The 23,505-nt window shown below is 34.9% G+C and overlaps 1 protein-coding gene across 2 annotated transcripts in view; it reads right to left on the bottom strand.

Annotated features, from left to right (window-relative positions):
• The window catches only part of LOC123524645 (receptor-type tyrosine-protein phosphatase F-like), a 123,887-nt gene that overhangs the window by 30,581 nt on the left and 69,801 nt on the right, over positions 1–23,505 (bottom strand). For both annotated transcript variants that reach the window (XM_045302988.2, XM_045302989.2), the window contains exons 2-8: positions 6,545–6,703; positions 5,395–5,640; positions 3,354–3,491; positions 2,678–2,824; positions 1,823–2,022; positions 881–971; positions 306–471 (exon numbers count right to left, since the gene is read on the bottom strand). In XM_045302988.2, the coding sequence (XP_045158923.2) occupies positions 306–471; positions 881–971; positions 1,823–2,022; positions 2,678–2,824; positions 3,354–3,491; positions 5,395–5,640; positions 6,545–6,703 (1,147 nt within the window). The remainder of the gene's footprint in view (positions 1–305; positions 472–880; positions 972–1,822; positions 2,023–2,677; positions 2,825–3,353; positions 3,492–5,394; positions 5,641–6,544; positions 6,704–23,505) is intronic.

Genomic DNA, 23,505 nt, shown 5'->3' with positions numbered 1-23,505 from the left:
TTAATTTGTTGTAATGTAGATTTTACTCTCGACTGACAAATTTAGTTTCATTACTTGATTTAAAAAACTGTTTTGTAACAGTTTACTCTGGTTCCTAGCCTGGGAAGCCGTTGATAATATGTGTGCTTTGTCAGAAGAAATCATACCTAATATTTATGCATTAAAGATATCACTTAATTTGCGCTAATTAGTGTTAATTGGCATTCATCGAGTTTCTGATATTATCAATTTGCAGGTAGAAAAAAAAGTTAGAAATTGTCAAACTGGATTCCCAGGCTATCTGGTTCCCTGCGTAAGTCCCTTACCTAAATGAAGATTCTCCTAGCGTTCGTAACCATACACTGTACCACATAATAGGCGGATCTCCTGTATCACCACGTGATCTACTCCAGGGAGGCCACTCTAGTGGAATCTGTGTTCCAGTTACATGCTCCCTTATAATATTTGGTGGATTTATCAACATTGGACGGACTGAAAAAAAAAGGTTTAAGTGAGAAAATAATACTCTGAATAACTTGAACTTGTGACCAGTGTTTGTGACAGGGAAGCCGCTCACTAACCATGTGAATACTTTACCTGCTCTAAACCGACTAAAAGAATACTACGCTTTCAACAACTACATCAACAAATCAGTGGCAAACTGAACGATAACTAAAAACTGAAACCGTTGAAGCAGACTGTGTTATGGAAACTTTTTCGGGTAAATACTTTGTTCAGATAGGTAAAAATTCCTAGAAGAGTTATCTTTCACTGCCTTAACTTCCATCTTTTTTCAGATTAACGTTATGAAAGCTATCATTTTAAAGTTGCAGTACTCCAGCAGAAAGTGACATCAGATTATTATATCTTTAGGTACCATCTCTCTATATAAAAGACTTACTAAACACATCAGCTTCTCTGGTAATGGATGTATTTCCTGCAACAGCTCTGACCACGCAGCTATACTTCTCATCCACGTTCACCATGCTCACCTGAAGGTATCACAGAATTTGCATTTTTATTGATGTGATTTATGTAAAGCAAGTCGTGTCATACGACTAAATAAAAAGGAAAATGCTCAATCATTCATTAATTGATAAATAGAGGCAATAGCGTCAAGAGAAATTTGAATTTCACAACTCAGTCTGAATGCATTGGCGGAAACAATCTGAGGATGACATAAATATGCATTTTAGCTTCACGACAAAGAACATGCATGCAGCACTTAAAGTTTACTTCGTGGCATCAAAAGAACATTTTGTTTAACAAAAGTGTCAGACATGCTTGATTTCTGATATTATTGATAGCCACAGGCTTGTTTAAAACACGGATGTTTCAGGTTACAAGACACTCAGGATATATTATATAGGGTTCTGGTTATAACTTATAGAAATGCAAAGGTTAGGGTAGGACGGAGCACAGCAAATACCGCCAGAGACATACATCGCAATGTAGTCCCGCCATAAATAGAAACTACAGTGAAGGTTGCTTCTAAAATCCAACAGCAAGTGCATTTTTTAACCATTACCCTGCTAAATTTCTATAATGACCTTGTCCATTTTTCAGTTTGGAAAGTACCATTAACTGTTGAAAGGGGTGTTTATCAAAAAGATACCAAATTAAATGGCGAACAGTGCAGATCTTGATCAGACTGCAGGCTGATCATGAACTATACTGGTAGCAAAGGCAGAATCAACCGTGCCCAGCATGGTAAGAGTTAAAGATTAATACATACGGCTTTGAAAGACATCACTTTTACCTATGTCTCCACTGAAAGAACCAAATCCGAAAGTGAAATGCCTCAGCTTTGACCTGCTCCATTAATAGATGCTTTGTTAATTACCTGAAAGAGACTCGATCTCGTATACAAGTAACCATCTAGCACGAGTGACTGTATAAGTGTCACGTGCTTTCCTCTTGGTGCAAGAAGTTTGATTTCGTTATCTCTTGGGGTAGGAAATGCCGCCACGGTACAGTTAAACACAGACGCTTGTCCTTGATTCACACGCTCGTTTCCAAAGCGAATAATCCTCGGAGGGGTAACTGTAAAAAGAGATTCGAGATTATAATTATGCACACTATCAATCATTATCATATAACGGTGACACAACATCTGCAACGAAAATAAATTGAATTATGTTGAACTTACACATCAGTTATAAAAAATTGACAGCCGCAATGCATTACCAAGAAATATGAAATCGCTAACATTCTCGTCCATTCGTCCACATGGGACCTTCCATGTAGAAATTATACAAGAGTCGCAATCAATAATGTATCATAGCAGGTCGATTGCAAAACTTCTCCGTAATTGACTTAGGTAAATTAAATATGGTACGACATACAGTTGAAACTCGATATCCTGAACTCGCTTATTTCAAACTTCCGGCTATCTCGAAGACATTTTCAAGTCCCGTCCCGGAAACACGTGGGCAAAACATCATTCTACTTCGAATTTCGGTTATCTCGAATTAAAACGCTCGATCCCTTGGAGTTCGAGATACCGGCTTTCAACTATGCCAAATCATTTTAATAAGAACAGGAATCTCTGTAAATCTCTGAGTCTTTTAAACAAACATGCCATTAATCTAAAAATACAGTGCCCACCATTAAGTGCGAGCATACATGAGAAAATTATCAATGTAATAGACTTTTGAAACGGACCTACAAATCGCATAGCGTAAACTGAAAGATGTACCTGGCTCACAGAAAGGGTCGTTAAAGAACCCTCTTTGACATTTACACTGTGGGGTTGGACCAGTAAACCTGTCACAATGATCAGGGTTGGTACAGTAACACTTCTCGGAACACTCCCATCCATAGCTGTTACTGGGACATCTCTCAGCTGTAATCAGTAAATATTCGATGGTAACAGCTTGATTAGTTCTTACTGACATGTCCAAATACGATAAGCAAGCCTCCATGACTTCTTGTAACAATTTATAAGTCGAATGCCGTTCATTACATTATTTAACCGAAAAAACGGATCAATTTCGGATAATCCAGGATGTTTTCATTAAAAAAAGTATTGAAATAAAACAAAAATCACGGAAAACTATTCAAAAGTAAGGTTTCTGTGAAAATCTAAGTTTTTTTTCAATCGTTACCAAAACACAATGAAACGTGTGAAAACTTAACTCTCGGTCTAGGCACTCATGAACGTTGCCAATATATAGCATTTCTTTACTTATTGCATTTCACCTGTTTTACGAGATTGATCACAGAATCACATCTACAAAAAAGTAAAATGGGATCTACGCATAGTTTCCTATCATGCTGCAACATGAATACGCAATAATACGTGTATACGAGCTGAATTGTAACTATCAAACATATTTTAAGAAGAATTAAGACTTTTTGATACTTTGACTTACGTGTTTGGCAATCAAAACCGGTCCAACCCAGTGCACACTGCGACTTGCAGATTCCCATTATGCTGTCGCAGGCCTCTCCACTCTCAGCACAGTGGCACTCTTTGTCACAGTTGTGACCAAAACGGCCAATTGGACAATCTGTTTAAGTATAAATATGTATTTGTATTTTGTTGTAGACTGTATTGGAAAGGTGGTGACTCCGTTATTCTAATGGAGTCATGATAGGTTTAACTCCAATGCTAAACACCTATTGAATAGCCTGCCGGTCAAGACTCAGAACTTTTGCCCGAGGTCCGATGGCAAATAGTTTTGACTATTGACCGACAAGTTATTCAATATGACATCAAAAATAAATTTTCATAATCTTGTTCTTGAAGTTTTGATTTTAGCCCAGCAAAATTTAGTGTCGAATTATAGACTGGTAAATAACACAAACTATGGACCGGCGATTTATATAATACGCCATTAAATATTATTCAATTCGACTTCGCTGTGGGCTGTACATTTATTATTTCTTATGTGTCAGTCACACTACACCGTAAAGCGTTAACGGACGCAAAACTTACAGAACGCAGAAAATTATCCGGTGGCGAAAGGTATCCCCCGCTGCTGCTCGGCGCTCTCGCGATCGGTGTATGGGGCTCATAAAACGCACAATGACCGTAAGATTAACGCACATATACAGGACGAACAACGTTCAATTAACGGATATCACCGTACTAGTAACGGGTTTGTACCGCGTAAAACGTAAGCGCAACGCATGAGAAACTGACAAAACGTTCTTATCAGTTATCGTCCGTTGAATATACGTTACATCCGTTGCATGTCCGGTAGTAGTCCGGCCGTGAATCAGGTCAACCGGACAAGAACGGGCGCGAACCGTACAAGTACAGAATATGGAACGCACGAGTAACGAACAAAACGCATATCAGCGCATTGCTACCGTACATCTAACGGACAACTTTGTCCGGTGGTGTACGTTCTAAATATTGAACATGCTTAAAACCTTCCACCGGATGAAACGAACGTTACCAGACAAGGAGCGCAGGCGCCGCACGAGAAACGGAAAAGAAACGCATGCGAACGGACACGAACGGATTGAAATTTTGTTATACGTTAGTCGTCCGTTAACGCTATACGGTGTAGTGTGACTGAGACTTTACTTATTTAACATTCGCTTGCATCTTTTAAATAGTCTTTACGTTTTTTATACTGACTTCGTTAACATTCATTAACATTTTCAGTTGTTAAAATATAGTTCAATGAAAATTTGTTTTATATGTTCATTTCTTTCTAGTATAAGTTCCTTTTTAATCATCTAATCAAATGAAAAACATTTTTCCCAATGATGTTACTCTTTTATTTAGCTATACAAAAGATAAATGTGTAAAATGGAAAATCATCCATTGAGTCTTGCTAGCATTCTGGATAAGATCTGATATGGGCGTTTACAAATAACTCACAAATTATAGGTAGAACAACGAATTATCGAAGATATGAAGCAGACGATAAAATGATTGATGATACCAAACAGGAGGGCTAATGATTGACAAAGCCAAATAAACAACAATTATTTCTACAAAATAAGCTACAGGTCAATCCAATCGGGTACGTATATCTTTAGAAGCATGTAAGTCTAGTGAGAAATGCTTGTATGTATCTGGGTCGTTCGGACATTTCAACAGCAGATATGCCTGTCAGTTACGATAAGGTTGCACTGTTGCCTTTATGAGGGTGTACCTAAGGAAAACGGGTTTAAATAACGTTAGAAGGCCTGTTAAAGAGGGTATAATTAAGTGGACCAATGAGTGACGAAGTTATTGTTGTTAGACTATTTCAGTTAATACGAGTACCTGTTATCAAAATAACACCATTTACGTGCAATGACTAAATTTTGACTTTCTTCGAATATACGAGTAACCTGAATTGTCATTGACCTGGGCAAGGGAAACAATCTTACACCACTGCCTAGAATTTTTATAAAGCCAAGCAGCTGTTCTTTCTTCTCTTCTATCTTCCGTCGTCCACTGTGAATACTTACTGCAATTGTTTACATTACAGTGTTCCCATCTCCGGCGTTTGTCAGTTGTGTAGCACCAAGGTCTTGATGAGTCCTTTGTTGTCCGGCAGAAATTATCGGGGATACGGCCGTCGGGGAAGTCATTCGCATTGTATGAATGCCGGTGCGGAGACTGAGAACCCCATCTTTGGCAGATAAATAAACTTGACGTCACCGATACACGCCCCTGGTACTGGCGAGCTTTTCCATTGTAGAAACAATTGTTGGCTGAAAAAGTAAATTGCAGCGGTTCGTTGCGCTTGGTTAAAGTAAAATAAATCTGAAATCGTGACAATACAAGAACAGTTATCTAAATGCAGTGAAATAGTTTGTGATGATCAGACATCCAATAGAGGTGTTAATGTGATAGTAATATAAATGAGTCGTTCACTATTTTGAGTCACGAATTGAAATCTTTATAGCCTTAAATTTACTTGAATTTTTTAGTCTCCTTCATGTACAACAGACGTGAGAAATAGTTTCACAAGGTCTTTGATCCGAACCTCATAGTTTTCAACATGCATCTCTACTGTTTTATGTTTATCACTTATAAGCATAATGTTGCATAAACTAGAAAATGTACTTTCACTTAATATAAAGTTATTTCTTTTTTGATTTGGTGGATTTGTATCATACGTCGCATCAAAAATTTACATGTATAACTATAATGAAGCATGTCTAAGTGACAGAATATAAGGATCGTACATGCCTGCCTGTGTAAGACGGGGTTTTCACTACCCGAGGGACAGTGTGGAATGGAAAACCGAGCGATAGCGAGGTTTTTTATCCATGCTGTCCCGAAGGGTAGAGAAAACAGCTGTCTTACACCAGCAGACATGTTAGATCATTTTTCTTGCCTATCATGTTCAAAATAGATCATGGAGACAAACAGGTTTGGGTTTTATAAAGTTTATAACGTCACAATGGTACCAGTACTATGTGACGTCACCTTAATGCACGCTATTTTTGACAAGGTTTTCTATCTAGGGAAAGACAGGAATATCTATCCCCGGCACGTGCTCGGATAAATGTATACTTTCCCCGCTAGGTAGGCAAGAACAACCGGTAAAATCGAAAATGCCAGACAAAAGAGAGCTTTAGTCAACGAATTAGAAAAATATGATTGACTCACTCAGTTGACACCCTGGTCCCCAGTATCCTTTAGCACATCCATTGTAGCATGTGCCGGTGACCTTGTCGCAGGGTTCATCTTTCATACAGCGACATCTATACTTGCACTGGTAACCGAACAGACCGTCAAGGCAGTTGTGCATAAGGTCTCTAACATCCCCTGAAACAGAAAATGAATAATAATATGAGCCGTGCCATGAGAAAACCAACATAGTGGCTTTGCGACCAGCATGGATCCATGCTGTTCGCTAACAGTTTCTCCAATTTCAATAGGCTTTAAAAGCGAACAGCATGGATCCTGACCAGACTGCGCGGATGCGCAGGCTGGTCTGGATCCATGCTGGTCGCAAAGCCACTATGTTGGTTTTCTCATGGCGCGGCTCATATCAAATACTTCTCGACTTAGATTGTTGTGTTTCCTAAATATGCCCCTGGGAGAACAAAGTTGGCAATGTGTGGTCGTCTGTAATTCAAGCGTACATTAATGATGCAACTCCTCAAATCCCGACGGGAAAAATGATATCTTCTCTTTGCACATACAAGCAATAATTAGTTTTTTGTTAAACATATATTTAATACCTCACTAAGTGCTTTCTCATACAAACAACAGTATATCATATAAAAAAACAGAAAAGTCCCCTTTATTTTGTGTAGTTAAGCTTTGATCCATGTATCAGAAAAAATGTTACGATTGATTTGAGAGATAATTGTATTTCAGTAAAACCATGACCATCTGGCGAACAAAATAGACATGTTCGTCTAAAATTTAATGACCGCACTAATATGTGATAGCGACGCACAACCAAAGTCTCACGGCTTTCTCTGGCACCTCTCCCGGTTCGTTATCGGGAGCTTTTGTTATTCGCAGGCAAGACAAATCCTCCCATGTCGACTGGACTAAAGACAATGACCAGCGACAGTTTTCTCCTCCGCCTTTGTTTTATATCCATCACTTTTAGTTTCGTTTTTGGACCATGTTTGTATATACAGAAATTGTGCAAAGTTTTACTGACAACATTTACATAATCCTTTTCAACGAACAGATTGAAACAATAACAAAACAAAAACATGACACGGTAAGCCAGATGTTTATCTCAAAATTAGTTTTTTTGAAATGCCAACCTTTTCTAGAATAATTGCAGTAGTTTTCTATCTGATTAAACATTCTGCATTAGCAACAAAGTTGTGTTTTGATACAAATCCCAAATGAGGTCGCTACAGAGAAATTATTCCATCTGTGGAATAAACAATGAAGGGGAGGAGGACCTGGTGTTAATCAATTAGTCTTTGAAAAACTCAACACTTCTATTTGATGAAACACTGAGTGATGCTATCTCCTTTCATTATGAAATATGTCCATATTTTTCTCCCGTGGGCAAAATACACCGGGGGTAAGGAATTCAAAAATGATTATCTTGTGTATTGAATAAAAAGCAGATGGCCTTGTGTTGAGCGTTCGTTGATTTTATGCCATTTTATCATTATGCATTTACGGATATACATATAAAATTGCAACGTCCTCGTAGTTTTCTGTAAAAAATCTACTGGCTTTCAAGGTGAACACGCCCATAAGGATTGCCAGCAGCCACCTGTATTGTCCTTAATACGGTGTTTTAGAGGATTTATTCTTTGCCAAATCAAAATACACTACACCTATAAGTCTCGGGCCTTTAGTTTACTTTAGTCCATTACAACCATTATTATTGATTACATTTTAATGAAACAAACTCGTTTTCCCGTCTCTATCATAAATCTCTTGAATTATCATGTCCCAGTGATTTCCCAGAATTGCAGATTTACTCGTACATATAAATTAATGTTGCTAAGCAAATATTTTCTATGATTATTACAATTCAAAGCTGTTTTGTTTTGAACACCGTCTATAAACTAACAGTTTATTTCGATGGGCTATATTTATAACCACAATTCATTCACGGGCAGCGAAACTAATTTAGTTAACTCTACAGTCTCAGTCATTTTCCAATTGCATGCTTGTCAACTGCTTCACAAATGTGTACATTATGGTGTTTATGTCAAATTAATGTCCTCCCTCTTCTCTAAAAATGTCCATTCAAAATGAAGGTCACCATGCAAGGTTTCAAGCGTCCACCAAGGTCGGCCGTAATATTGTCTCGTTATAAATAACTGTAATGAAATTTATCCGTTTTAGGGGAAATTGTAATATGAGCCGCGCCATGAGAAAACCAACATAGTGGCTTTGCGACCAACGCGCAGTCTGGTCAGGATCCATGCTGTTCGCTAACAGTTTCTCTAATTGCAATAGTCTTTGAAAGCGAACTGTATGGACCCTGAAGCGCAGGCTGGTCTGGATCCATGCTGGTCGCAAAGCCACTATATTGGTTTTCTCATGGCGCGGCTCAATTATTATTTTTATATGCGTTTCAAGATTTTATAGAATCTATTCAACAGTTCAGTAGAAAACTCATTATTAAAGTTTTGCGAGAGAGGAAAAAAAAATCTGGATAAAAAACAGCCTATACATCAAAATCAAAGCCAATCAGAAGCATCTAATCGTCCAAAAACTCGTTAATTATGGCCAAAAATTAGATGTAAATGTTGTTATCTCGACAGAGATCTATGTACTGAGCTTTAATAACACGATATTTACCCAAAATCCTTGATTAGAGGAGTAACAGAAAGAATAACAAATAAATAATTGTATATTACTGTATTTTCGGACGCTGGAAAGAATGAGAAAATCAACTGTTATTAATATACAAATATATACTGGTACTTTTAGAGCAAACTGCGACTATGGTTTTCATATATTCATTAATGTACCGGTGGTATCAAAATTAGTCTGATTCTGTAAAAGCTACTTTCTTAACCATATTATTTTGAATATTAATCGTCACTTGGTATTACGTAATTAACTTAGTGACGGCTGGCTCCTTATCGCCACGGCTGTAATTCCTGACATTTGATTGTGATATAGTGACGCACTGTGCCCCTTCTCTATGAAGTTTCTGTTCAAACATGAAGACAAATGACAGCTGTCTAAATGTATCCCTTGTTAATAGCGGGGCTACCATTATCAATCTGTCATCCCTAAGTTAAAAAGGATAATTCTCCTAAACTTGCAAAAGGGGAATTGGTGAAAATAAGGGCTTACTCAGTGACGACTGTATGTGTCCGTATCATTTATCAGATACCTAAAATAATACCAAATTTAAATTTTGGTACAAGCTATATCTTTGCTCTTTTGTATCTAATACAAGAAGTTAGTATAGTATCACGAAGGCGAAACATATGTCTCATATGAAATATTGAAATGGTGAGTAAACGTGCATACTGTCGTAAAAATTTGATTTACGATTTGCAAACGACTGTATACAATAGGCAATAAAAGGCCTACAATAAGCAACAAAAAGTCTTGGTCTTTTGTTAGCCTTCTATTCTATATAACATAACTGAAATCTATCAACACCCTATAAAGTGAGCCGTATTGAAAAGAACTGGGAAACAGAAGTATCAGATTGATATCTGGTTTTGTGAACAGAGCAATAACTAAAAGTTCTGTAAGATATATATGCTGGAGGAAAGCAATTTGTTTAAATGTCAGTATGTTCTCTTCCTTAGATTGATCGTCTACAGTTGGAATAATAATGGTTTATAATTAAATGATAAATCAACTCTCAGATACGGTTCTGTATTTGTCTCAATTTAATATACTTGATTTTCTGTTGACACAGTTTTTTGCGCTTCTATTGCAGAAGGATCTTGTAGAGAGATTAGCGGCGCTGATACTCGGCATGCGCAACATCAGATAGTAACGTCATAAGAAAATGATAAAGAGAATTCAGACTCGCACAATTTCCTGACATATCTGTTTGATCCTCTGAATAGGACAGAATGGATATTATACTTTTCTCCTGATACAATGTTGCAGTAGTTCCTGAAGTCGTCGCGCAAAACTCGTGCATATCTAATAACCGATAAGTGTTTGGTTAAGTGACGATTCTATTTAAGTATGCTGAAAGGCTCATACGCTCATTCAATATTCAAACCCTTCAATTTTCAAACATTTAAACTTTAAAATAAAATAAAATAAAATCATTACAATAACTGGTGTGTTTTACGCTGTTCTTAAGTAGCTTATACTTTCGGGAATTACAGAAACCTTAAGCAGCATCTTGTGTCTTATTTTGACATATTATTACATATATATTAAACAGTATTTTTTTTCATCATAAACCGCTTGAAAAAAATCAACGATTAATATAATAAAACTCTCAAAACATATTGAAAATCATGGCTTAACTCATGACCTCGAAAATTCACAGAAAGAAATATTGGGAATTATGGGCTACGTTAATGGATCTGGCTAAAGAGTCGATGGATTAAGTCATTATTCTACTGAATTGGCAATCAACACAATTACTACACATTGTAACTACTGAATTTCTTCCTTACAGCTGTAAGATATGTGTTATTTTTTTTATGAAATTACAACCCTAAAAAAGAGGCAGATCTGTTATTTCTACCGCTAAAATCCTTTGCCGTTTTGTATAAATGGCTCAAGCAATTTATTATGACACACCAGACGATAATATCAAAGCTGCAAACAAAAAGGCAGAGATAATTCATTATAATGATACTTAATTAGAAACATTGCAATCATACCTTAAAGACCTGGTCTTGTGAAGGAAATCATGGGACTGTATTTTCTGTCATTTGACATTTAATTTGATATGAAATTACAGACATACAGGGAAAAATAGATGTTAATTACCAGATGAAATACACGATGCACCAAGCCTTGCCAGTCTTTTTGAGATTTGATCTTTTGTTTTGTCTTGACGACTTAACGACCGATGTAACATTTGATAAGATTTTTCTTCTTCATTGCTAGGAATAATGACAGAAATACAACCTGGCCATCTCTGCAGGCTGACAGAAAGTTATTCACACAGCTAGTATTTTTCTGTCATTAACCCAAGTTTAATCTATACTCATGAGCTTATTTAATCTTAAAATTACTAATAAATCATTTTGGAATGAATAAATTCTAACGAATAATTATATCCAGACTTGTTTTACAGCTCTGCTTCTAAGTAATACATTATTAGTTGCATATTTAATGGATGACGCTAAATTCCGATGTTTTGTCTGCCTTTGAATCTTCTGGTTTTGTTGTTTATATATATATATATATATATATTACTATAACGAGCACTAGACACACTGCGCACTACATGTTTAGTTTCAGAACAATGTTCTAAAACGGCAGCAATTTTTCGAAAATAATGTCATTAGATTTTTGTCCGTCATTTATGGTAAAATATACTTGGTTGCAAATCCCAAATGTGACAACTATAATGAAAATTAATAACAACTGTGATTAACAATGATGGCCAGGAGACCATGGCGTTTTAATCAAATCGTTCGTAATTATGTCATAATTTCTACGTGGTATAAAACTATGGCATTTTCCTTGTCTGCAAACTACAACACTTATTCGACAATGTATTTTATATTACTAGTTGCACAAAGTAACAAATAGTCATGAAGTACCTTAAAGTATTTCATTTAAAGGCTACCACAATGACACGACAATTATTTTTTTAATGATTTATGAGTCATAAGTTTAATAAGTAACTCAAAGATATCACGCTATTACCAAACAGTAAATCTATAGTAAACTGCACGCAAATTAACACAACTATTTAGCTTTTTAAGAAGAAGATTTAACGACACATTCTATATTCTGCTATAATAGCAAAGGAAACGAGAAAAGGACATATTGTCCTATCTTTCTAAATCAAAGTCAATCACATGCATGTAATCACCAGAGATCTCGTTTATCGTCCTAAAATTAGATAAAATATTGGCTTATAGCTCATCCTGTGACGAGATTTAATATATTACATCTAATATCATTTTTCCCTAAACACTTGATGAAAGGAACGACAAAGTCTCAAAAGTTCACAATAATATTTGAGCCGTGCCATGGGAAAACCAACATAGTGGCTTTGCGACCAGCATGGATCCTGACCAGCCTGCGCATCCGCACAGTCTGGTCAGGATCCATGCTGTTCGCTAACAGTTTCTCCAATTCCAATAGGCTTTAAAAGTGAACAGCATGGAGCCTGACCAGACTGCGCGGATGCGCAGGCTGCTCTGGATCCATGCTGGTCGCAAACCCACTATGTTGGTTTTCTCATGGCACGGCTCATTTATTAATTTACCAAGAAATGACTCAGGTCGTCCTAACTGGCAATATTGCTGATTCCTAACCAAACCCTAGAGGTTTGAATTTGAAGTACTACGCCTAATTCGCGGCATCTTTTTCTCAAGAAAGCAGCAACGTACATGAAGATAAATGGCCGCCGTCATACTAATGCATGGTAACGTTTCCCTTGTTAATAGAGAGGTTATCGTTAACAATCTGTCAGCCTTGAGCAATTGAATTCCTTAAAATAGTGAATATACGAGCATTGTACGCCTTCAACAGTTTTTTAAAATAAGAAAAGGAGATGTCAAATTGTGATGGAAGTATCTTTGAGATGATACCAGAACGCTGAGCCACTAAAATGACACCAACTTTTAAAGGTTCTTGTAAACAATACTTATCCCCACGAAACGCCTTCGCAAGTAGGAACTGTAACTAATCAAATATGTCTTCAATTGTTTTGCATCAATTCTGTTACATATTTTAAAGAGGCATTTATTGATCAAACTCAATACTCATTTCTAGAACCCGACAAAAGAGAAAAGTTTTTTTCCTTCTTGCTACACATTCTATGATCATATTCTAAATAAACACCGTTTAGGCACCTGCCAGTTTTTTAAGAAGCAAAGACACTGACTTTTTACATTTCTGAACTGAGAGAGTTTGTGCACCACTATAAACTTGTGCATTGTAATAAAACCGTCTCCTTTAATATTGTTACGTATAATTCTGCGAATCGCGTTTAGAAACGTGCTCGGACCAGAGATAACAATGTGTATATTAATACCACGACTCAGAAAATCGTCTCAAGCGTTAATGAAGTTGTGAGGGGCTATATAATGTATGTCTTCCAATAAGGTTTCAGCAATTTTCTGCTGACGCCGTGGTATAATGGTTTATTGCTTTAATCACGAACTCTTAACACAGAAGCTGTCACTTTAATGCTTACACATAGGAATATATTATCAAAGTCAAATTTAAATAAGACACTATTCTAAAATGCTTTATAATTGAATGGCTATCATTTACAAAAAAATGTGAAAATGTCTGATCCTGTTTTTTTTTTTACATTTTTCTGGATCTAAATCCTACGACATTACTATATCGTTTGATACTTAGTTTAATATGAATGCAGAGACAAACAGAATGGAATATATGTTAACCACCAGCCAAATAAATTATTCATACAATAACAAGAATATCCCGCATTGAGGGATCAGATTAAAAGCTTTTCTTTCATGTTACATTTTTATTGTCGACCGTGTAACTGATATACTGCAGTAATTCCCGATAGATTGTATTTTACTTAACTGTAGACATTATCAGAGCACGTTATTCATTCATTAAATTAACAATGCTTCATTTCAAGAATTTCTGCCATCTTACTGCTGACAGTCACGAACGTGGTATTTCCAACACTTGCTAAAAATACTTCGATTTTCAGTGGCGCTGCGGAGTATAATGTCATCGCTAAAATTGACAGATGATGAAACGTAGATTATCGATGTTATGCATCGAATTCGCCGAAAACAAGTTGATTTTATTTTCTTTCATTAAAACCTGTTTCTGTTATTCAAAAGGAAATCAAGGAAAAATTTAATACCGGAATAAGTTGATTTTCTCTCTTTTTAAATTTCATTAAAATCTGTTTCTTTTTATGGAAATTCCTGCCTCTGGCAGTGTTTGAACCTACTACCCTCGATACAGATGCCTGTGCACTAGCGATTGAGTAAAATAACTCTATGTTCTGAGTATACCTTTCAAAGGCCTAGTTTAGTTGTCATCGGCTCCGGACGGAGACTAGTACAAATGATGTTTAAGCCACACAATTTCAGACGAAAGACAACCAGAAAAAAATCTACTCCAGATGTTTATCTTCATGTTTTCTTTCTGAAATGTCAACTTCTTCTCTAGATAATTGGATCAGGCCTTTTTATGGTTTAAAAAATTCGGTTGTAGCAAGTTGTGTTTTGTAACAAATCCCATATGTGGCCACTATAAAAGGGCAATTACAGCAACTGAATTAACAATTAAGCAGAGGCGGCCCTAAAGTAAAACCTGTACCATCATTTCCAATTTGTCGATTGTATCTCAATATGTTACGAAATATATCTGCAAACACGTGTATTGCCAAAATAGGGTTTACCCCTTGGCAAAATGTTGACATAAATGGAGGGCAAATGTTTGGGAAAAGGGCAGGAAAACGAGAGAGAGAGAGAGAGAGAGAGAGAGAGAGAAAGGGGGGGGGGGAGAGAGAGAGAGAGAGAGAGAGAGAGAGAGAGGAGTATAAAAGTGGATGGGAGCTGTGAAAAGGCACATTGGAAATAGGGAAACCGCTTGGAACGAATAGTTACCTATATAAATGAAGTTGGAGAATTTAAACGCGTTTGGAACATGTCAACCCCACCTTTTAGAGGAGACAGTAAAAGACAATACTGACAAAGTGCCAGAATATATACAGTTAAACATAATAAACAGGGTCAGTCCGAGATATCAGTACCCTAATGTACTCAGTAACTTGTTAGACGTCGTAACTTTTATGTGCACGACTGACACAAAATCCATTTCCAGACTCATAATTGGAGAATCAGTCCACAATCCAGACAAACGGGTGCTGAATAATTTCAAAATGTCTGAAACCATTTAACAACACTGAGGCATAGTAATTGGCAACCTGCTGCAGCTACCAAAAACACGGCACTCCAAGAAATTACAATTCATAAATGATCAGCATTCAGAGTCTCCAAAATATCAATATTTTAATACAAGTAGTCCTATTAACAGAAATCCCCTTCCATTACTCAGCTTCTTTGCCCTGTAGGATACATCTGAAAGGCTTGTAAAGAATATTAATGTTTTCATTTAATTAAAATACATAACAACATGAATGTATCAATCATTCATGTAACAGCTTTATTTCAAGCAGAAAGCGTATTTCCTCGTAGAAAATAACCAATTGTGGATAGTTCTGACATCTTAAGAACATGTCTTAAGATATAATGCAATTATTTGCACGCGGATCCACAGCGGCTTTGGATTCAATATACTGACATGCTTCCAATCTAAAATACCAAGTGAAATTATTAACTTTATCTGATGCTATTATAAAATAAAAACTAGCATGTCAGTCAAACTTGGAGATGAATTAATTGAGCCGCTACAACAGCACCAAAATCACAATGTTCGTGTAGAATATGCTCATTTCTCTTGATTCTTGATTCCCACGTGGTTCAAGAAAACGAAATGTTCACTTAAAGAAATATTTGTTTTTAATTATTTTAGAACAAACAACCTAAAACATATTTCTCTAGATATTCTTGTAAAAACGATGTACTTTTATAATAGAAAAATATGAAGACTCTTAAATGAAATATTACCCTGAAACATTTGTTTAGATGATCAAAATCCCTTGTGTCGTATAGATGACACTGAAACTATGTATACTACAAAAAAGAAACGCATGTATTTAAGACTTCTAACAGTCCCATGTGATATGGAAAAAAAATTCACGTGCTTAGCACGTTCCAGAATAATGATCAGAAATAAAGAAAATATGTCCCAGACCTATCTTAATTATGATAATAATTATTACATATTTTCTAAGACAATTATTATATGATGTATATCGATTTTTTCGTTTTATTTGTATTCTTATTAACCAAGTATTATCCATTTAAAAAGTGAGAAAAAAAACACAGACACCAACAAATGAAAAGAATGTGTTATTTAAGCAATACATACTTAATATGCGGTTTAAGAAAAGCTAACTTGCAACTGTACACCTGGGAGGTCTTGTAATTAATTATCCTGACTAGAAACTGTATATACTAGTATTAAAATTCTTCAGTAAAAGAAAGAATTAAAAAAAACACAGAAAAAATCGCCATAAAGCTATTTTGTCATGGTTATAAAGCTTTCGATATACTAAACTTTGCGATTAGTTGAGTTCACATGTAGTTAATTAGTTCATAGCCACGTTTGACTTCAATCACAAAGATCGATGTGAAATACCCTATATGTAATACAGATTAACAAATTTGCCATGAATCAATGTACATCGATTTTCAAGGTACGGACAAAATGAATCTAAAATCGTTCTAGAAACTCTTAAACAAAATTTATACACCCTAATGAGTTAATAGAAAGTTATAGCCGAGGATATGCCTGAAACAGGAAATTTCCTAAATGAGGAGACTCTTTTAAATTAGAGATTGATAAAAACCATAGAGAGGCACACTATTGTGCTATAAATAATATCTGATTTCTTTAATACTGCCTGATTCCATTAAGCGGTTTGTACCGGTCATGAAATTACAGTGTTAACGACTTAAATTGTTATTACGTGTCCATAAACCTAATGAACTATGCACTCTTTATAATGCCAGTGCGCATCACGAACTGCACTTTTACTTTACAAAATGAGATAACTTCGAATTGCAGATGCTATATTGCTTCTTTCAGTTGCAAGCTACATTGAATGACACCTAAATTTGTACTGCAGCTCATAAATCTAAGTCCTAAGATAATGTTTTGAGATTATCAATCGTAAGTCCCAAGAATATGACCTCATAAATCACAAGTCCAAACATATGTTTGAGTCATCAGGATACACCATCTTTCCAATATGATAACATAATATTGTTCGGTCATAAAACGTAGGAGACTTCATTTTTGGTGACGAAATGTTCTGCCAATAAATCAAAACTGTGCAAAATATAATCTACAAATACATTGTAGAGCTTAGAAATATTACAACTCTAATAAATTTCTGCTAAAAATAATCTTAAATTTCAATATTATTTCCAATCTATCACCCTCTTTCTCATGCCAAGTATTCACAGAAATCCCTCTGATTATTTAGCCAAACTTTGATCTGGAGGAAACTCACTTCATTTAGTATGTTTCGCCTCAAATAAACGTATACATATGTATTATAAATACAGTCGCAACTAGTACAACATTAAACCAATCAATAACCAATATCCTGAAATTAACCAAATATATTCAAATTCACGAAGCCACAAAACAACTGGAGATTTCAAACAAAAGAAATCTGGAGCAAAATAATTATCTGTTTCAATAGAACATGGATTAAAACAGATTTCTGCTGATTTGACAGTATAACGAATTTCTGATTCAATCACGAACATATCCCTAATTAGAAATAAGAGGATATTGTTTCCCTGATCACTTTACACTTTTTGCAAGACTTTAATTACAGACATCTCCAAACTATCATCAGCCATTGCTTTTACCTCCTCTTACAATTTTGATATTATCGAAAAGGAAAATGCTAAAGATTATACAATTATAGTTAATTCAATAGTGGCCTATATTTGCATGACAATGCCCACACACAGAATTGCAATACAGATTAGGTAAACTGTATTTTATTCAGTAAAAGCTGCCATGTGAAGAATGATGTAAATTTTACAGAAAAGAGTCACAGTTGCTACTGACCCTGCCCATGCAAGTCTTATAAACATTTTAAAATTACAATGTATACCTTTACATGTACTGTTTTGTTTAAATAATTAGGTGCGCCTATCATTTCAAATTTCTTACGTATTTTGTGTTTTGAAATTGATCACACATAGATAAAAAACTCATTTAAATAATTATTCGTTTTGTTTTTACGATTGACTTCTAGTGGCACTTGCTGCTACGTCATAAAGTTTGGGTTCATGTCACATGAAATGAAGGGCAAAATTGTTAGTTTTGGTATTTGATCAAAAGTAATTCTTCCTGTGGACTTGCATGTGAATATATCAAGTATGGTAATAGTTTTCCATTATCGCAAGAAACATATATCCTCTATTGACTGCGCTGAAATATTACACTTCTTTATTTCTGATATAATGACAAAATGGTTTCAAATAATAATGTTCAACTAGACAATTTATAACCTCTTTAAATGAAAAAAACAACATTAATAAAGCTTTCGAAATTGAACAAAATATAACGAAAACCACGCAATATCTCGGACAAAAATCTTGGGATTTATGTGTGTATTTAATTGATCCATTGACACTACGGATTAAATCAAGTTTCTGCTGTCTTAACAACATAGGAAATTACTGCTTTTATCACGAACACATTGATCATTTTGTCAGGATACTGGTTATATGACCCAGGGAAGTGCCTACGCCTTTAGTATCTTGAACAATGGTTTGGGTCCAATCGCTAAGGTGACTATGTCTTAGACTAGCTGACAAACGATTTAGATTGTCCTTTGTTAAAACGTAGAGCTGGTGAGACCAAATATCTCAAATATAGAATTTTCCTCTGGCTACCTTGCCTAAATGATTCGTGTACCAATGATTCGTAAATGATTTCTTATTATGAGCTAGACAATTTCAGGGATCAGGCAAATCACTAAATGTTTCAAACTAACAATCTTTAATTAAAAATGATTAGCTCAAACTCCTATAGGCTGGAGACTCTATACTTGACTAGTCTTTTTGTTGAAGTTCCCGTCAGACAATGTCTTTGAATCAACAACATACGAGTCCTATCGCATAGATGCTCGGCCTCTGTCCTCTCAAACTCTATATAATTGCACTGACTCCTGGATGCTCAGCGCCTATATGCTATCATATGTAGCATTCAACTACCATATAGGTATTATCCCCGATGCCTTGGCTGTACTTCGCCAATAATGCTGAACCGTCTATAAGCTGGAACTCTCCTACTATCTCAGTAGATTACCAAACTCTGGGTCTCTGTCTCAGCTTCTGGATGCTCAACCTATATATGTTATCGTCTATAGCATTCAATTACCTTTAAGGTAAAACTCCTATGCGCTGGCCCTATAGCTCGAAACCTTATCGAAATTCTGCTACTCTTCTTTAGTCTACGAACTTCCAAAGTCTTCTTTTTAATAATTTATCCGCCCTGACAGGGTAACTGCAATAGTCTCCTTCTCAAGGTACTGGGATAAATTATTAGTTGAATCCTCGATGTGTCTTCTTCAACCGCTGGATACCGAATGAACTCTCTGTCATCCATCTACCTATTTATACCCCAGCAGACGTGCTATTTTTAGAACTTGTTTCTGATTGGTCCAAATTTAAACATAACGTTTTACAACGAGTACTTGCTCTGTCAAATATCTGGTTCCATTTAACTTTTGTATATGACATATTGTGTGATGCTGGGATCCAGCTATCTATATAATGAACCCAAATCAGCGACAAATGACCCAAATTCTATTAATAACAGCAATTCAACAAAAATTATAGCAATGACAACATGAAAAGGGAGTCAAGCACTATCTGTGCTTAATGTGTTACGTTATCATATACTAAATATACAAATTATTCTGACACATTTAATTTACAAAAAAGAATGCAATTTCCCTTTCTACTTGTTTAATAAGATGTTTTCGGTATGAAATATCAAAATATACATTATAAACCAATCAGTCATCGTATGAGAATAGTACCAATTCATTATATACAACGTTTAATTAAATTGTAAGTGAATTTACTGGATACAGTTCTCATACCAGTGTGTTCAGAAAGATACATAACAGATAAATATTTGTATCATATTTCAAAGAAGGGTATTTATATGACAATCATAACTACTAATAATATCCTTTCTTTTGACATGTAATTTGATATACAATTACAGTCAAAGAGAAAAAAGTGGACAGCAACCAGCTGATTGAATAATCTATCAGACATAAGGAATCAGCGGAAAGATGAAAAGCTCTTCTTTCGTTTAACATTTTTATTGACGGCATATCAATTGATATACTTGAGGAAGTATCGAAAAGACTTTTCGCTCAAGTATTTGTTTAATTGCAAAACTTGCACCAGATTGGATTAAAAATAGCAAGAAGAAAAAATTCATTACAAAGCTACATATCTTTCTTACAATCTTGTACGAGTGCTAGTTTCACTTGAAGGCAAATATTGGTGTCTATGCAGATAATGAAGTATTTGTCATGAGGCATGTTGAAAGGTATGGATGCACCTTCTTTTAATACAGCGAAATCCCTGGCAGCATTTTAGCAGTGTTTCGTAAAAGATTGTTTTTGTAACGTATAACATTCTCAATGAATATTTCAATTATTCTGCGACACAAATTAAAACAATTAAACATGTTTGCAATTTAATAATACTTACCAGCATTGCATGTGAATGGCAAACAGATATTCTAGAGTTCAACAGAGGAATCATTAATAACATGTCTACTGAGAAAACAAATACTGGAAAATGGTCCTATATATCTAAATCAACACACTAGTAACATGTGATCGTGAGGGAAATCATTAATCATGTCCAATTTAGGAATAAATGGAATTATTGTGACAGAAAACTGAATCATGAGACTTACAAACATGGTCTTATTCAAAGCCATTGTTTAGAAAAGTAACAATATCACAAACAGTCGTTGATATATAAACATCCATGCCTGACATTTCGTTTTAATTATACAAAAAAAAAAACAATTTAATTATGAAAACGTACAAAGATGACACCGTTGCAACAAAGAAACAAAATCTCGAATTCGTTGAATCAATCGTTTGCTCATTCTGTTAATTTTGACGAATCGAAGTCGTCTAAACGTCATAAGAAATATTAAATTTATTTTATTGTCAAATACTCATTTACTCGGTATGTGTTAAAGGTATAATGTCTCTGATATTGAAGTGGAAATTGTTGAGTTCATATGATTGGAAAAAAAGAATATGTTACTTTGTCTCAAGACAAGCCAATTATTTTGCATAATATCCAAAGAATTATTGAATCAAACCCTCTCACTTGCTGATATACGCATTTAATAACAGGCAAATGTAACTTATTTATTCTTGAGCGTGAGCAGTGTGCTAATTGCATCATCACTGACATAACCCAGTTGAAATTATTATCTCGGAGACTGCCATCTGAGGAAAGAGTAGAAAAAACACTGTATAATTTGATACTGATTTTCGAGGTCCAAGTTAATAAACATGGCGAAATCCAGAAAGAAATTATATACATGAATAAAAGTAAAGAAAATTTATTTGTAAGGTGATGTTCTTTGCCACAGATTTCTCTGAAATGCTGTTTTATAATGTAGCATTCTATGAAACCATTTTTCAATGCATTATTTTATCCGAAGAAAAATCAGCGAATAAAAGAGATAGTGACCAGTGCTTGAATATTTTTGTTTTGAAAATATTGGTCCACGGGTCAATTTTTATAACAGGTTTCTCTGAGAAAATCTTACTCTTGTTGACAATTTTGCTTATAGAAAAAAGTTCCACAAAGTAGATTTTGACGAATCTTTTCACATTAATTTGTAGATTCACTCTTTTTTATCATATAGCAAAATCAAATTACAGATTCATGTGCTAATTTTTTTGTAATTCGCCAAATAACAATTGGAGTCCATATATTGCTGCTTTTTTACGTTATCATTTTGAATTATCTTGCATCAAAACCTACCAAAACTGACTGCTTAGCAACATTTGAAACTACTACCGTTTAACAATTACCATAAAATTTAGGTTTTCCAAATAACTGATGTTACGCCGTCACTTTATGCTAAACAAACTTTCAGAACTGCCTTAAATAATAAATCAGAATGTCATTAAAAAGGTCATAGTTTCAAATAATTGTAAGAATAGTTCGGAGAATGTCTATGAGCGTCAAACACAACACTTTAAGGTGTAACACATTATACTATGGGTTGAAATGGCTCATGTACGTGATTATGCAATAACAGCACTTGTAGAGAAGTATCGAAGTTTTATACATTTTGCAACAACATTCACTGCTTTAAAAGACTCGTAACCGACATTTTACAAAGATTTAACGTACTTTATAATATAACATACAAACATGAAAATGTTCAGATTTTCATCAGATAGGCTAATGTTGTGTGTAATTGCAATGTTTGTATTCATCGAGCATTCGTGTTACGGCATCATTTTAACTTCAAGACCGTGTGTTCCCTACCAAATAGCCAATTAGTTTTACTCCTGACCTCTAAACAACAAGTATTTTTCGATCTGTCATGCAACTTTCTCATTTCAACCAAAGTCGTGTTTTTATGAAATAGCCAATGCTTCATACTCAGACATCTAAACAACATGCCTTGAATAGAAATGGATGTCATTATTCTCATGCGGATACATTAATATATAATGTGGAATTCCGTATACAGATATGTTTATACATATATATATATACATTTATGTATGTTTCTGTTTATGCTTAATTCAACATATGGTATCAATATGTCACTCAAACAAGGCAATGGAATAATTGAGACTCTGTACCGGCAACAGAATCAAAAGATTTCTGCAACACTTATCTTTTTTTTTATTCGTCATTCATTTTTCCCATCGGATATATGAATCATGTCCGCAGTAATAACTGTTCCCTTTTTAGAAAAAAATGTTTCTATGATTTTTTTTTATGAAATAAGGAAAACACTCATAAGTAATTTCTCAAGAGAATGAAACAGTCAATTCTTTTTATCATGTTCTTATCACAGAAAAAAGGAAATCGATTACAGAGCGCCATTTATACCATGTTTATTAAATTAGTTCATAATACAATACGATTATTGTCAGTCAAAGGAAAACATGCAAGGAGCTTGCAAGTAACATCTATTTGGCATAGACAAAATCCTAACATTTAAAAATAGTCCTACATATATGTATAGAGCGTCCGTAATGACAAAGTTCATCATGAAAAAATATGTTAACAATAAAGATTTGAAAATATCATTTTCAGACATTTAAAGGTCAAAAGTGAATATAATTTCACGAT

The sequence above is a fragment of the Mercenaria mercenaria genome, chromosome 3, assembly GCF_021730395.1.
Source record: "Mercenaria mercenaria strain notata chromosome 3, MADL_Memer_1, whole genome shotgun sequence".
NCBI lineage: Eukaryota > Metazoa > Mollusca > Bivalvia > Venerida > Veneridae > Mercenaria > Mercenaria mercenaria.
Note: the sequence above shows the minus strand (reverse complement) of the source record. Positions and strands in the feature narration are given on the sequence as shown.